This window comes from Vulpes vulpes, chromosome 15 (genome assembly GCF_048418805.1).
Source record: "Vulpes vulpes isolate BD-2025 chromosome 15, VulVul3, whole genome shotgun sequence".
NCBI lineage: Eukaryota > Metazoa > Chordata > Mammalia > Carnivora > Canidae > Vulpes > Vulpes vulpes.
Genome location: NC_132794.1, coordinates 94,722,312 through 94,736,694, shown reverse-complemented (window position 1 = coordinate 94,736,694; position 14,383 = coordinate 94,722,312). Strand labels below are relative to the sequence as shown.

The window sequence follows — 14,383 nt, the reverse complement described above, 5'->3', positions numbered from 1 at the left end:
TGAAGTGCCAGATTTAACAGTTTTGTCTTTCTGAGAAGTTCCCCCCAACTTTCTGAGACTATTAGCCATACTCCCATTTGTAACTCAACATATTTTCAAGTCTATGAATGTTCCTGTCAGATTGTGCTAGAATTTCTCAAATCCTTATCTGTTTCCCCAGCTAGTCTACAACTTCCCTGAGGTGAAGATAATACCACATTCACCTCTATGTCCCCTCAGTGACAAGAATATGCAGATTTTAAATAAATGCTGGTTGAATTAAAGAAGAAATAAGTGGATCAAGAAGTTAAGTAATTAATCAGGAAAGATAAGAACTAGAAGCCAAGAACTGTGTATTCTAGTTTTCCCTCACAATAAGTTATATCAATATAATTTTAAAAATATTTATTTATTTAAGTAATCTCTATATCCAATGTGGAGTTTGAACTCATGACCTTAAGATCAAGAGTTGCATGCTCTTCCAACTAAGCCAGCTAGGCACCATTTAAATATATATATATATATATATATATATATATATATATATATATAATACTAATATAGTATTAGTATTATTTTTCAACATAAGCTTCTTTCAGTTAATACACAGCAATTTTTTGGCTTATAGTTCTAAAGTGTTAATAGATATATGGATTTATGCGACCACCACCATAGTCAGGTAGTCAAATATTTACATCACTCTGAAAAATTCCATCATGCTGCTTTCCTGTGAAATATTTTCCCCACCCTGGAAACCACTGATCTATTTCTCTATTGTTATAGTTTTGTCTTTTCCATATGATCATATAAATGGAACCATATAGTATGTAACCTTTTGAGACTAACATATTTCACTAATTATAATGCCTCTGAAATTCATCTATGTTCTCTTACAGATGTAGCATAGCTTGTTTATCTATCCATCCATTCAAGGATATTTAGGTTATTTCCAGTTTTGGATGATTATTAATAAACCTGCTACAGACATTTGTGTACATGTTTTTGTGTGAATATAACATTTCTCTAAGGTAAATATGAAGGAGAAAGATAGCTGAATCATAAGGCGTATGTAACTTTATGAGAAATTGCTAAAATGTTTTTCCGGAGTGATTTTGTATCCCCACCAGGAATATATGAGAGTCTCAATAGTTTTGCATCCTTGCCAGTACTTGGTATTACCAGTATTATATATTTTAGCAATTCTGATAGGTATGCATTGGTATCTTATAATGGTTTTAATTTGCATTTTCCTAATATCTAATGATGTTGAGCATCATATGTGCTTATTTGTCATTTTTACGTCTACTTTGGCAAGTGGTCTATTTAAATTTTTGCCTATTTTTTTTTAATTGGGATGTTTCTTATTGCTGTTTTGAAAGTCCCTTATATGCTGTGGCCATAAGTCCTTTGTTAAATATACAATTTGCGAAAGATGAATGGATAAAGAAGATGTGGTTTATGTATACAATGGAATATTCCTCAGCCATTATAAATGACAAATACCCACCATTTGCTTCAACGTGGATGGAACTGGAGGGTATTATGCTGAGTGAAATGAGTCAATCAGAGAAGGACAAACATTATATGTTCTCATTCATTTGGGGAATATAAATAATGGTGAAAGGGAATAGAAGGGAAGGGAGAAGAAATGGGTAGGAAATATCAGAAAGGGAGACAGAACATGAAGACTCCTAACTCTGGGAAATGAACTAGGGGTGGTGGAAGGGGAGGAGGGTGGGGGGTGGGGGTGAATGGGTGACGGGCACTGAGGGGGGCACTTGACGGGATGAGCACTGGGTGTTATTCTGTATGTTGGCAAATTGAGCACCAATAAAATATAAATTTATTATTAAAAAAAATATATATATACAATTTGCAAATATGCTCTCCTTGTGTCTTCATTGTGCCTTCAGCAGAGCAAATGCTTTTAATTTTGGTGAAGTCTATTTATCAATTCTTTATTTTGTCAATTTTTCTCTTGGCGCCAACTTATGGTCATGGAGATTTTCTTCTACATTTCTCTATATGTCTTATAATTTTATATTTTACATGTAGGAATATGATCCATTTTTGAATTAAATTTGTATAGTTGCAAATCATAGATTGAATTTCACTTTTTCCCCATATGGCTGCCCAATTTTTTCCAACACCTTTTGTTAAAAATAGCATCCTTTCTCCACTGAATTTGTGCCTACTTATTAGTTCTAGGAGCTTTTTATTTTTGTAGATTTCTTGGGATATTCTACATAGAAAATTGTGTCAATGAGGATAATAATAGTTTTATTTTTTCCTTTGCAATCTGTATGAAGTACATTTGCATTTCATTTTTCTTCCTTTATTGCATAGGCTAGGACTTCGGGCATGATGTTGAATATGTTGGTAAGAGTCAATAAACTTCTTTGCCTTCTTTAGAACCCTTATAAGGAAAGCATTCAGTATCTCATCATTAAATATGATGTTAATTGTAGATCTTTTGTAGACATCTTTTGTTGGACGCTCCCTTCTACTTCTAGTGTATTAAGAATATTGTGCTTTAGTCTTTATTCTGTTACTAGCTAGCTGCACGAATTTGGGCAAATTTTAGTTCAGACTACTACATCAGAAAAAAGGAAATAAAATACATCCTGTGTCTTTTTGTGATGATTAGAGGATGAAGATGGGTGTGTATGTGTGATTTATAAGTAAGAAAGTTCTCACTACATAGCACAAAAAAAAGTATCATGCATTTCATTAGGATCTGTAAAATACAACATTTCCAGGTTAATGCAGCCATGTTATATGCATCTTCTAAATAAACATGGGTTAGACCCAACTCACTAAGTTTAAAGAAGATTAACTATTGAAAAATTGATTTTAAAAAATTGAGGAAAGGGAACATTATATATATATATATATATATATATATACATATATATATACATGTATATATATATATACACACACACACACACACACACATACACTATACTTTAACCTAAGTGTGGCACATGACATTTATCCCTATTATAGTTCTGTCTTTCTTTGATTCTTGATAATGGGCCAGAAACTATGCTATATGTTTTACATTTTTAATCTCATAAAATTTTGCAGCAGTCCTGCACCACAGGCCTTATCCAAATTTGGATCAGAATTTTTAAGCTTTCAGAAAATAGGTTTAAGCTTAATGTAAGAAATTACCTTAATAAAACAAAACATAGGAGCTGTCCAGCAGTAGAAAAGGATGTGTCTAATTAAGCCTGAAGTCAGGGGACCTGAGGAGACACTGTCAGAAATTTTCAGGAAGAGATTCCTACACTAGGTAGGAAGTCAGTCAGTCCTACAAGGTTTTACCAACTCTAAAATACTACAACCAGCATAGATCACATCTAAGGCATAAAAAGGTTCACATGGGAAATAATGCCAAGGCAAGAATTGTACCAAAAACTGGTCTGTGGTCATCTTAGAGCTTCTATCTGCTCTCCTACTGCTGCTCTGCTTGCTCCTTCACATCCCTACATCTCACTCTTCCCCCAGTTTCTTTCTCAGCAGTAAGAGTCAGATAATATAATTTTGAACCCAAGCGTCATTACCCATGATCAGTGAATTTGAATATGTGGTATTATTTTCCTAAATCTTTTTTTTAAGATTTATTTATTTATTTTAAAGAGAGAGAAAGAACATGAGTGAGTGGGAGGGGCAGAGGGAGAGGGAGAGAGAGAATCTCAAGCACACTCCCACTGAGGGAAGAGGCTTGATCTCACGACCCTGAGATCACAACCTGAGCCAAGACCAAGAGTGAGACATGCAACCAACTGAGCCACCCAGGTGCCCCTATTTTTCTAAATCTTAAATAGCTCTTCTTGTTAAAAAAACTTTTTTTTTTAAGAGTGTGGACCATCCCACCTCCTTGCCTGCTTCAGAGACTTACATTTAAGGATCAAATAACAGAAATTATAACACAGAAAAAGAAAGAGAGACAAAAATTGAGTATTCAGCAGCCAGGCATATAACAACAGTTGCTGGCTATCTTCTAACCCTTTTACAAAATAAAAAACAAAGCAAATGAAATATTCTCCAAAATGCATGTTTCTGGCATGTACCTGTGTTTGGTATCAAAAACAGTAGGTTTCTCTTGGACAAAGCACATGCAGTTTTAGTTAATGTATTTGGAAAGATACTCCAACACTCACAGCCAGGTTAAAACTGAACCTCTTTACATTTGTATATTGTAGAATTTCTATAACATCCCTCTCCACTTGGTCAGCCTATAACTCTATGAGGTGGGCAGGGCAAGGATGGATAAGTATTCTCAGACAATGCAGGGATTTAGCACAGAGATCAGAGGACTTTTCCCCAGACCCTATGGTTGGTGGGTAGCAGAATCCAAGACCCCAACTCATAATCAGGCACCTGTTCTTCTGCATTCCCCCATCACTATAGTTTCCATAGATTATTTGGCTCTATTGTTGATTGATGCTGATTACATTTTTATCTATTTCATATTGATCACATATTTTCACATATTTCATATATTTTAAGTTGATTTTAAGCTGATTTTTTTGAGTAGAGAACAGCCATAATTATAGTAATATGATCAACTCTTGGGAAAAAAATGCTTAAAATGGTGCAAAATGATACATCATCAGTCAAATTCCATGCAAGATGTTTGCAGGTGCACAATGTACAAAGGGATCACGTGTTCAAGATCCTGGGATTCTACTGCTTGTTTGTAGAACAATATAGGGTTGCTCACCACTATATCTGCAGGGCCTAAAGCAATGCCTGGCACACAGGGTCCATTCCTACATATTTATGGAATGAATGAATAAACAGTTTTGAAAAAAAATTGCTTTTTTGGTAAGCTTGACTATAAGAAGGGTTCATTTTTAAAGCTGGCAGCCCCTGCAACTCACCCTGTGAATGCAAAATACCGTGATGAGCTATAGCCATCCCTATTCGAATTACACTGAAGATGCCAGGAAATTACTAACAGGAGCCTCAAAATTCATCACATTAACTCACATCCCCAGAAAATTCATTACTGAGGGTTTATTTCCATGAAACATCTCCCCTGGGACCAGAGGCCTCTCCCCCTACTCTGGGAAATAGGATGAATATGGCAGTAATGGAGCTCAGGGCTTTTCATCTTCTCAAGCCATTAAAATGCAAATTGGGGGCGGAGAGAGACCTGCAGGCAGATCTCCTCTGGCCTAGGCTGGCGTGTCAGCACTCACATCCGTCTGCAGTCCGCACCTCCATGTGCACCAGGTCTGCCTCCTTATCCAGTCCAGCCACCGACCTGGGGAAGGAAGGAGACACAGAAGCTCAGTGACCACAGGGACAGCAGATGACAAAGTGGGAAAGCATTCAGGGATGATTGTTACTCAGAAAGCCACTTTCTCAAGAGAGGACCCACGGTGTCTGGCCACTGAGCCTGGCAGATTCAGCAGTCACCTGTAATGCTCACAACTCATGAGTCCTGGTACGGTGTCAGGGAGTCAGGGACTCTCACAAAAAACCATAAAGGAGTCTAGAGTCCACAGCGATATAGGTCTAAACCTCTGTCCTCACCTCTTTCCACCACACGGCACTTAAGTTCCCTCTTCCTCACCATTCTTCTCCCACCACTGACCCTCCCATCTTGCCACACCTGATTCCTTCTGGCACTTTGTCCCACTCCGCCCTCCTGCTGGGACTGCTCTATTCCCTACCCTGTTCTGTCCTCTGGGGAGAGTGGTTTAGCCTCCACTCTGGCTGTTTGCTTCAGGGCACTGTTGTCCTCCGAGTTTGAGGCTGTCTGCCCTTCCTCCCACCTGCCCAGGAAACAAGGAATGTCTGGTGACAAACATTTGAAATCTTGTCTGACAAGAACAAAATTCTCCCAGTGATCAGGGTGGGAAACCTTAAGGGTCTATGGCCAAGAGCCAAAAGAAGGATGGCTGAGAATCCTGACAAACTAATTGTTGTGGGCCTCCGACCTCACACACCTAAAGCCCAGGCAGCCATCTCTTATGTGAGATATCCAGGTCAGAAGATGACCCAAAAGTCAGCTAAAAGAGGCAACACAGACATTAAAACATTCATACTGAAGAGATCACATAATCCACTCTCTTGGCAAGCTCTTACAGTCTATTTACTCTTGTTTTAAACATCCTTCTAAGAGGGGCTTTCTGGTTTTCCAGTCTTCAAGAGGTAAGAAGTGGCAAGTTAGAAAGAAAAAGTAGAATTTAAAACAGTGAGAATCAACAGCTGATACCCAGACAGCAAGAAAATAGAAAAATCTATGAAAAACAGACCTAAGAACTCAAAACCCAATCTTCCACACCATAAATCTCTATACTTCTCCCTGGCCCCAAGGCCATTACTACATTAGAGCAGAGTTCAGTATCTGACACCTCTACTGAGGGAAGGAAGGCATAGAAAACAGGCAGCAGGGGGCACATGGCATCAATGCACTCTCTTTATGAAACTGGGTTGCAAATGATAGATGTTAGGATAAACAAAGTGATTTTTTTTTAATTTTTATTTATTTATGATAGTCACAGAGAGAGAGAGAGAGAGAGAGAGAGAGAGAGGCAGAGACACAGGCAGAGGGAGAAGCAGGCCCCATGCAGGGAGCCCGACGTGGGACTGGATCCCGGGTCTCCAGGATCGTGCCCTGGGCCAAAGGCAGGTGCTAAACCACTGCGCCACCCAGGGATCCCCAAAGTGATTTTTATTTGTCCAAATAAAATGATATTTTGAATGGCTAAAACCTGTTACTTAAAAAGCTCATTTATGATCATTGAAAAACTACATTTTCGTTTTTGCTCACCTGAGTTGATCTTCAGGGCAAACCCCTAAGGCTTGAGAGCAGAATGAGAGCCGGTATCACTAGTTAGGTTTGACTGCATGGAAAACCAAGACACAGGAATGTTGCTGTTTGTCTAAGGTCACACAGGGACAAGACAAGAACTAGGGAGATTTACCGACTCCTCAGCCAAGAACAATTCCTCTCATCACTTCTCGGCCTTTTGGCTAAGATCAAGTGAAGAACAATTCCTCTCCATTTGGCTCATCTCCCTTTTGTTTGCCATGTCCTTCAATATCACTGGTCTCCCTGTCCCCCTTTCTTCTCCATCTAACTCTCTTTCTTCAAAACTCACCCTGCTAACGCTTCCAACAGCCCTTTCACCCTTCATCTTGCTGAAGAGTCCTGTATCTGATTCCACAGCATCTTTACCTTAGTGGTTTTCAAACTTGGCTACTCAGGAGAGCCACTGGAGGAGCTCTGATATATCTAGATGCTTGGGCCCCTCCCCAGACCCATGAAGTCAAAACCTTTGGGGATAAGATGAAAGCATCAGTATTTTTTTAAAGCTCCCAAGTGATCTCCATGTATAGCCAAATGTTTGAACCACTGCTTTGCATGGCTCAATCACATCACTCATGCCATTGAACTTGTCTTCTGTACTTGGATATAAACTTTAACAAAGTAGGATCCTGTCTATTTATCTTGGAATCCCTGGCACTTATGTGCCTTGTGTGTGTGTGTGTGTGTGTGTGTGTGTGTGTGTGTGTATCGGGGGCTACCAATGTGTTTATTAATATATTATTGAATTAATAAACACCCAGGCTCCTATGATAATGCCAAAATTTCAATGTGAAACTCACTTGAGATCAGACCCACAGAGGGCTGAGGGCACCAGAATGGACTTTTATGGACTTCTGCTGTGTTTCACAGTCTCCGCAGAATTGCAACCATAAACAACTAAGCCTAACTCTGATTATCAAGTGCTAATGCTCTAGAACATATAGAGCTGAAAGCAATGCAAACACCACCAAAACAAAACAAAACAAAACAAAACAAACAAACAAACAAAAAAACCAAACCAGAAACTATTCCCTCATCCAGGATTCCTCATTCCCTTCCATCTATATAAAATCTTATATAGATTTTAAGGTTGAAATTATGAATCAAGTCCTCCTAGAAGCCTTCCCTGGTCATTCTAGCTCATGTTGATTTCCCTCCTTTGGACTTCTAGAGAATTCAGAATCCAGATCATGTATCTGCTAGCATTTGTATTTTTTATTGTTTGTTTCCCTAGAGTGGACCATGGTTCACTACCTTAATTGGCTATCTTAATACCCCTCTAACCCTTCCATCTTTTAAAGAACTCTTCTACCCAACAAGTCATGTGCTTTGTCCAGGGAGGTCAATCACAGTAGCCAATCCATGTGAACCCCTAGGATGGTATATGATCCGGCATGATCATGACATATCTTTGCTATGGTGATTGAGACATCCCAGGACAATACAGAGGACTTCCTTGGGATTTCTCTAACTGGAGCTGGTAGGAAAGAACTGCCTTTCCTCTCTATTCACCAGGTCAAAATTGTTGAGAGAATTGTTTCCAGTCTGTTAGGAGAATAGGTCTAAAGGAATGATGTGGATATAATACAGAAAGAACTGGCATTGTGACAAGGAGTCTCACAGAGACAGGGAGGAGAAACAGTGATACGAGGACAGTGGCTGAGACAAAGATAGACAGACAGAAAGACAGGGATTTAGAAAGAAACAGAGATAATAGACCAAAATGGCAGCACTGGAGACTCCTAAGCTCCCTTCCTGCCATGCACACACTCAGTGCATAGCTATATACAGAACAATTCTCTCTGAAAGATAACTAGAAACTAGCTGAGTGACTCCTATGCATTGGATGAATGAGAAAACACCTACATCAAAATAGGTAGAAAAGATTGAGACACACTCTTACCATGAACACCCCCTCTCCCCCCCGCCATACAGTGCTACACAACCAGGAGGGAACCTCTAACTGCCAGCTTCTTATTCAGGAGCAAAGGGTTTGGTCTCCACATCCAGCTTCACCACTTTTAAGGCCTACACCAGAGGGATGGGTCCCCAAAATGCCTAGCTCTGAAAGCCAATGGGGCTTGTGCCTACCAGGCTGTAGCAAACAAAGAGGCAATTCTTCATGGTGCTCGAGTGATCCTCGCAGGGACTGCCCCAGGGCTCAATACACCTTCTCCCCATCTTTCCCTGAGAGGGCTTTATCTGCAGACTTTATAAACTGCTGCCTAAGGGCTAGGCTTCTAATTTAGCAGGCTTCAAGGGGCTTATTATGATCCTCCCCCGAGAGGATCACCTTTCCAATCTTGTCTCTGTAGCCCATTCCAAGTGGCCAGTAGCTCTTTGGAAGGAGCTATGCACATGACCCCACTCCAGCTTTAAGGGCTGCTGCCCAGGGGATGGGTCCCCACATTGCCTGAGAGGGATTCATTCAGGAGTCCCAGAGGACTATAGCAATCAAAGAAGAGTTCTTCACCATCTACTTCCCTAAGGTTCAGTGCAGAGGCAGCAAGCTAAAAACACCTATCTCCCAGTCTCTGCCCGAAAAGTGTTTATCTGCATACATTAAAAGCTACCGCCTGAGGGTCCAGCTTCTAATTTAGCAGATATCTGGGGGCTATCAATAATCCTCCTCATGGACTGGGGAAGCTGGCAGACACTTCCCCCACCAGCCTGCTCCAATAATAAAATCAAATCACCAGTATCTCCCTGAAACGAAGTTATACACATATCTGGCACCCCAGCTCTTGCAGCTCTCACACAAGGGATGGTCCTCAGGATCACCTGGCACTAGTAGTCAACAGGCCTTGCATTAATGAGGCACTAGCAATACTGCATCCAGCAAAGAAACAGTTATTAATGGGCACAAGAGCCCCCCCACCCTTGGTGGCTCCCCACCTGGGCCCAGCATTGAGGGAGCTGGCAAAAAAGTCCATTTCCCAGTTTCTCCCTGAAAACTTAACTATGTACTTTCCCAGCTTGTACCTAGGATGCAGCTTCTCATCAGTCTGTATCCAAATAGTGACGGCAATCAGCACTGGCAGGTCACGGGACAGTCAACTGCTAAAAGCCACTAAGAAATAAAGAAGGAGGCCTCAATAATCACAGAGTTGAGAGACAGCTAAGAGCTCAGTCATGCTGATCTATGAGGTTCTTCTCCTACATGAGATCTGTCAAGACCGGAAAAGGTGGTTCTTTTATCTACTGCTCAGAAACCACCACAAAGGGTCAAGGAAAATGTGTGTGTGGGGGGGGGTGAGAAAAAAATTATGTTCCAAACAGAAGAACAAGATAGATCTCTAGGAACTGATCTTAAAGAAATGGAGGTAATAATCTACCTGATAGAGAATTCAAAATAACGGTCATAAAGATGCTTAACTGAGGTCAGAAGAATGATGCATGAGAATAATGAGAATTTCAACAGATAGAAATATTAAAAAGTACCAAACAGAAATCATGGATCTTGAGTATAATAATTGAAATGGAAAAAAAAAATCAATAGAAGAGTTAAACCACAGACTAGATCGAGTGGAAAAAAGAATCAGTGAATTCTAAGATGGAAGTGGAATTCCTCCTGAGGAGTGAAAGAGAGAGAGAGAGAGAGAGAATAAAAAAGAGTGCAGATAGTTTAAGGGACTTATGGGAAAACATCAAGTGGACTAAAGTTCTCATTGTAGGGGTCCCAGAAGAAGAGAGAAAGGGACAGAAAAGCTACTTGAAGAAGTAATGGCTGAAAACTTCCCTAACTTAGGAAAGGTAATAGACACCCAGAACCAGCAAGCCCAGGGAGTTCCAAAACAGATGAGTCCAAAGAGAACCACATAAGATACATTATAATTGAATCATCAAAAGTTAAAAACGAGTAGAGAATCTTAAAAACAGCCATAGAATAATCACTTGTTATATCCCAGGGAATCCCCGCTAGGACTATCATTAGATATTTTTCAGCAGCAACTTAGCAGGCCAGAAGGGTGTAGGATGATATATGCAAAGTACTAAACAAACAAAACCCCTGCTAATCAACCAAGAATACTCTACCCAGCAAAACTGTGCTTCAAAATTGACAGAGATATACCTTTCTAGACAAGCAAAAGCTGAGGTAGGTCCTTACACAGATCAGTCTTACAAGAAATGTTAAAGGGAGTTCTTCAAGCTGAAACAAAAGGATGCTAATTTGTAACAGGAAAACATAAAAAAATAGTATAAAACTCACTGGTAAAGGTAAATATACAGTTAAATTCAGAATACACTAAAGTAATGGTGGTGGATAAATCACTGATAAGTCCAGCATGAAGGTTAAAAGACAAAAATATTAAATTAACTATAATTGCATTCATTTGTTAATGGATATATGTGGAAACAGATGCAAATTGTGACATCAAAATGCAAAATGTGGAGGTAGAGGATTTACACAAACAGAGAAATGCACTGAGAGATAGAAGGTGGCAACTAGATGCCATTGGAAAGTATTTCAATCTGAATCCATTTGTGTGATGGTTAATTTTGTGTCAACTTGATTGGGCCAGGAGGTGTCTAGATATTTGGTTAAATGTTATTATGGATGTGTCTTCTAGTATGTTTCTGGAAAAATTAACATCTGAATCAGTAGACTGAATAAAACAGATTGCCCTCCCAATGTGGATTGGTCTCCTCCAATCTGTTAGAGGCCTGAACAGGACAAAAAGAAGGAGTAAAGGAGAATGTACTTACTCGACATGAATATTTTCTAACTGGGAAATTGGCCTCCTCCTGCACTCAGATAGAAATTCAGAGCACTGATTCTCCTGATTCTTAGGCTTCAGACTCATATTGGAACTACACCAATAACTATGAATCTCCACTTGTAGAATGCAAACTTTGGGACTTCTCAGCCTCCATAATCACATGAGCCAATTCCTTCCAATAAATCTCTCTCTCTCTCCCTGTCCCCCAAGCTCCTATTGGACTGTTTGCATATATTATTGTTTCTTCCATATCCTATTGGTCTGTTTCTTCAGAGAGCCCTAATACAATTTGTCTATTAGTCCCACCCCAACATCGCAGCCTGTTTATCCATATAAACCCACAGCATACCTCTGATAGTGTGTTTCTGTATTTGCTTAAGCCATGAATTACAGAGACAATGATTCTTATTAATATAAAGCCAATTGGACAGTGAGTTTCCTAAGGACAAGACCCTAATTATCTTTCTCCAATATTTACTACCACACACAGCTCAAGATAAGGCATACCTTCAGATTAAATGTGAGGGTTTCCAAATGTGCACTTCAAAGCTGCTCTGTCTCTGGGTCCACAGGAGAAGATATTAAGCTGCTCAGCTGGTCAGAGGTGGAGCAGAAAAACGTGAGTGCTGTAGGTAAGGAGAGTACTCCTGCCCTTTTCCAACACACACAGGAATGCCACTGCCTACTTTCTGCAGTACTGCTGGCATCAGCCAGAGGGTTCTCAACACTGACCCTGGTGACATTTTGGGCTGGATAATTCTTTGCTGTGGGGGGCAATCCTACACATTTCAGAGTATTTAGCAGAATCCCTGGCCTCTACTTTACTCAGCAGCTTCCCTGCAGGCCTGACAACCAGATCTCTAGAGAATACCTACCATTCCCTAGGGTCAAAACTGGCCCCAGTTGAGAACCAGTGCCATATTGGGCGCACTTAATTAATGTCTGGACTCTATGTTTCTCCTGCTAACAAGGCAGCAACAATCAGCACACAAAGATTTCCCTTTCTCACTTAGGCCTACCACTGCTGAGATGCCCATGAACTACTGCTATCCTGGGCCACAATCACCTTATCAGGAAACTCTCTGATTATCATCAGGTGGAAGCAATCAGGTCCCTAATCTTAAAGCCTCAAAAAGCCCCCACTTCTAAAAGCCCAATGTAAGAAAAGTACACACAAACACAGCAAGCAAAGAAATCCTAGATTGTAGATATTTTGTGATTTTTCTGAGGGTAGGCAGAAGTTGCAAGGAATAAACTTGTGGAAATTTGGGGAAAGTGTATATGGTAATAAGGACATTCGTATGTCAGGCATTGTGTTTGGTGTTTTAAATGCATTATGTAATCAACCCTCAAAACGATTCTTTAAGAAAGGTACCATTCATTTCTAAAAAAAAAAAAAAAGAAAAAGAAAGAAAGAAAAGAAAAAAGAAAGATACCATTCATTGAATATTCATCCATGGTAAAATGGGGATAATAAGAGAGATTAAGTAATGTACCTAAAGTCACATAATAACAACTGAGAGTGAGAGTACTATGTGTCAGGCCTTGTTTTATATGTAAATGCTAATCCTGAATCCTTATATCAATTCTATGAGCCTTGAATCATTTTTTCTCCATACTTTCCATATTAAAAGGGTACAATTAGGCATCGAGAGATTAAGCAATTTACCAAAAGGCACACAGTTGAGTAAGCAGCAAAACCACGATTCAACCAGGCAGGTGGCTTTGAGCTAGGAGTTTAACCTTCCTGGTAAGCTGCCTCTCCTGGCTGGTGAGAGGTCTGCATACAGCTAGCTATCTCTCCCAGAATCAAGGACCAGAACCATCTTGCCCCATTGCCTCCCTCTTCCCTTATGAAGCCCTTTATGGTAGCAATGTAGGAAATATATATGCACTCACTCTGTGGACATTTTCAATACAGTGTCTCAGAAAATGTTGATTCAAGACTTCATGAACCAGGAGTCCCTCCTATTGGTGATAGTCATTAAGAAGAAAATGTTGGGAACAGAACAAGGAGGTTGGGCCAATAATAGAGAAGTAATAAATGGAGATCTTTGCAGAAGCCTGAGAAAGAGAAATACAGTTGAGGAAAAGAAAATGTGTGTTTGGGTTTGAGTCTCCTTCGGGTATATGAGGATGGAATAAGCCAAAACTACATAAGAGGTACGATGGAATTGCCATGAGTATAGGGGAGGGGATGAGAGGCATGCCTGCTCAGGCAGGCCAAGAAGGTTAATCCTGGCCCCCGACACCTCTTCCATCACCACCACACAAGCTCCTTCACATTCCCAGGACCAACATGAGGCCAGGGTGGACTGGAAAGCCAGGTGCTGTACCCAGTGCAGAAACAGCAATGAGAAACATCAAGCTCCCTGCCCTTAATGCCTGCAATAAAGTAAAAATGAATTTGCAAGCATCCCATTGAAGTTACATGGAGGGATAGAAACTACCAGAAAGTTTCTAAAATGTATCAGATGCTAAAAGAGAAATTACCATATGTGTATTGCTACTAATGCAAAGTGAAAACAAGTCATCCGTAGTGCCTTTATTTAGTGACAAGTATTCCTGGTTTTAATGAAGTAATCATGAAACAGAATTTAAAAGAACAAAACCAAAAGAAAAAAAAAAAGAACAAAACCATATCAAGAACAGGTATGGATCTATGCAAACCCTTATAGATATGTAAAAATTCCTCAACAGTTAATTCTCTTATCACAAGGTTTTCCTGAAACTTAACACCCATGACTGGGGACAAACCAATCTTATTCCAGTGAACCTTCCCATTCTTCCTCAAGAGAAGAAGTAAGATCAGGCCCCCTTCTGCAAACTCCCCATCACATACTACATACGT

At 40.0% G+C, this 14,383-nt stretch overlaps 1 protein-coding gene across 1 annotated transcript in view; it reads right to left on the bottom strand.

The window, feature by feature from the left end:
* Nucleotides 1-14,383, bottom strand: part of SORCS3 (sortilin related VPS10 domain containing receptor 3) — a 586,685-nt gene that overhangs the window by 157,173 nt on the left and 415,129 nt on the right. Inside the window, exon 6 of the mRNA XM_072739947.1 lies at nucleotides 5,193-5,257. Coding sequence (XP_072596048.1) covers nucleotides 5,193-5,257 — 65 coding nt within the window. The remainder of the gene's footprint in view (nucleotides 1-5,192; nucleotides 5,258-14,383) is intronic.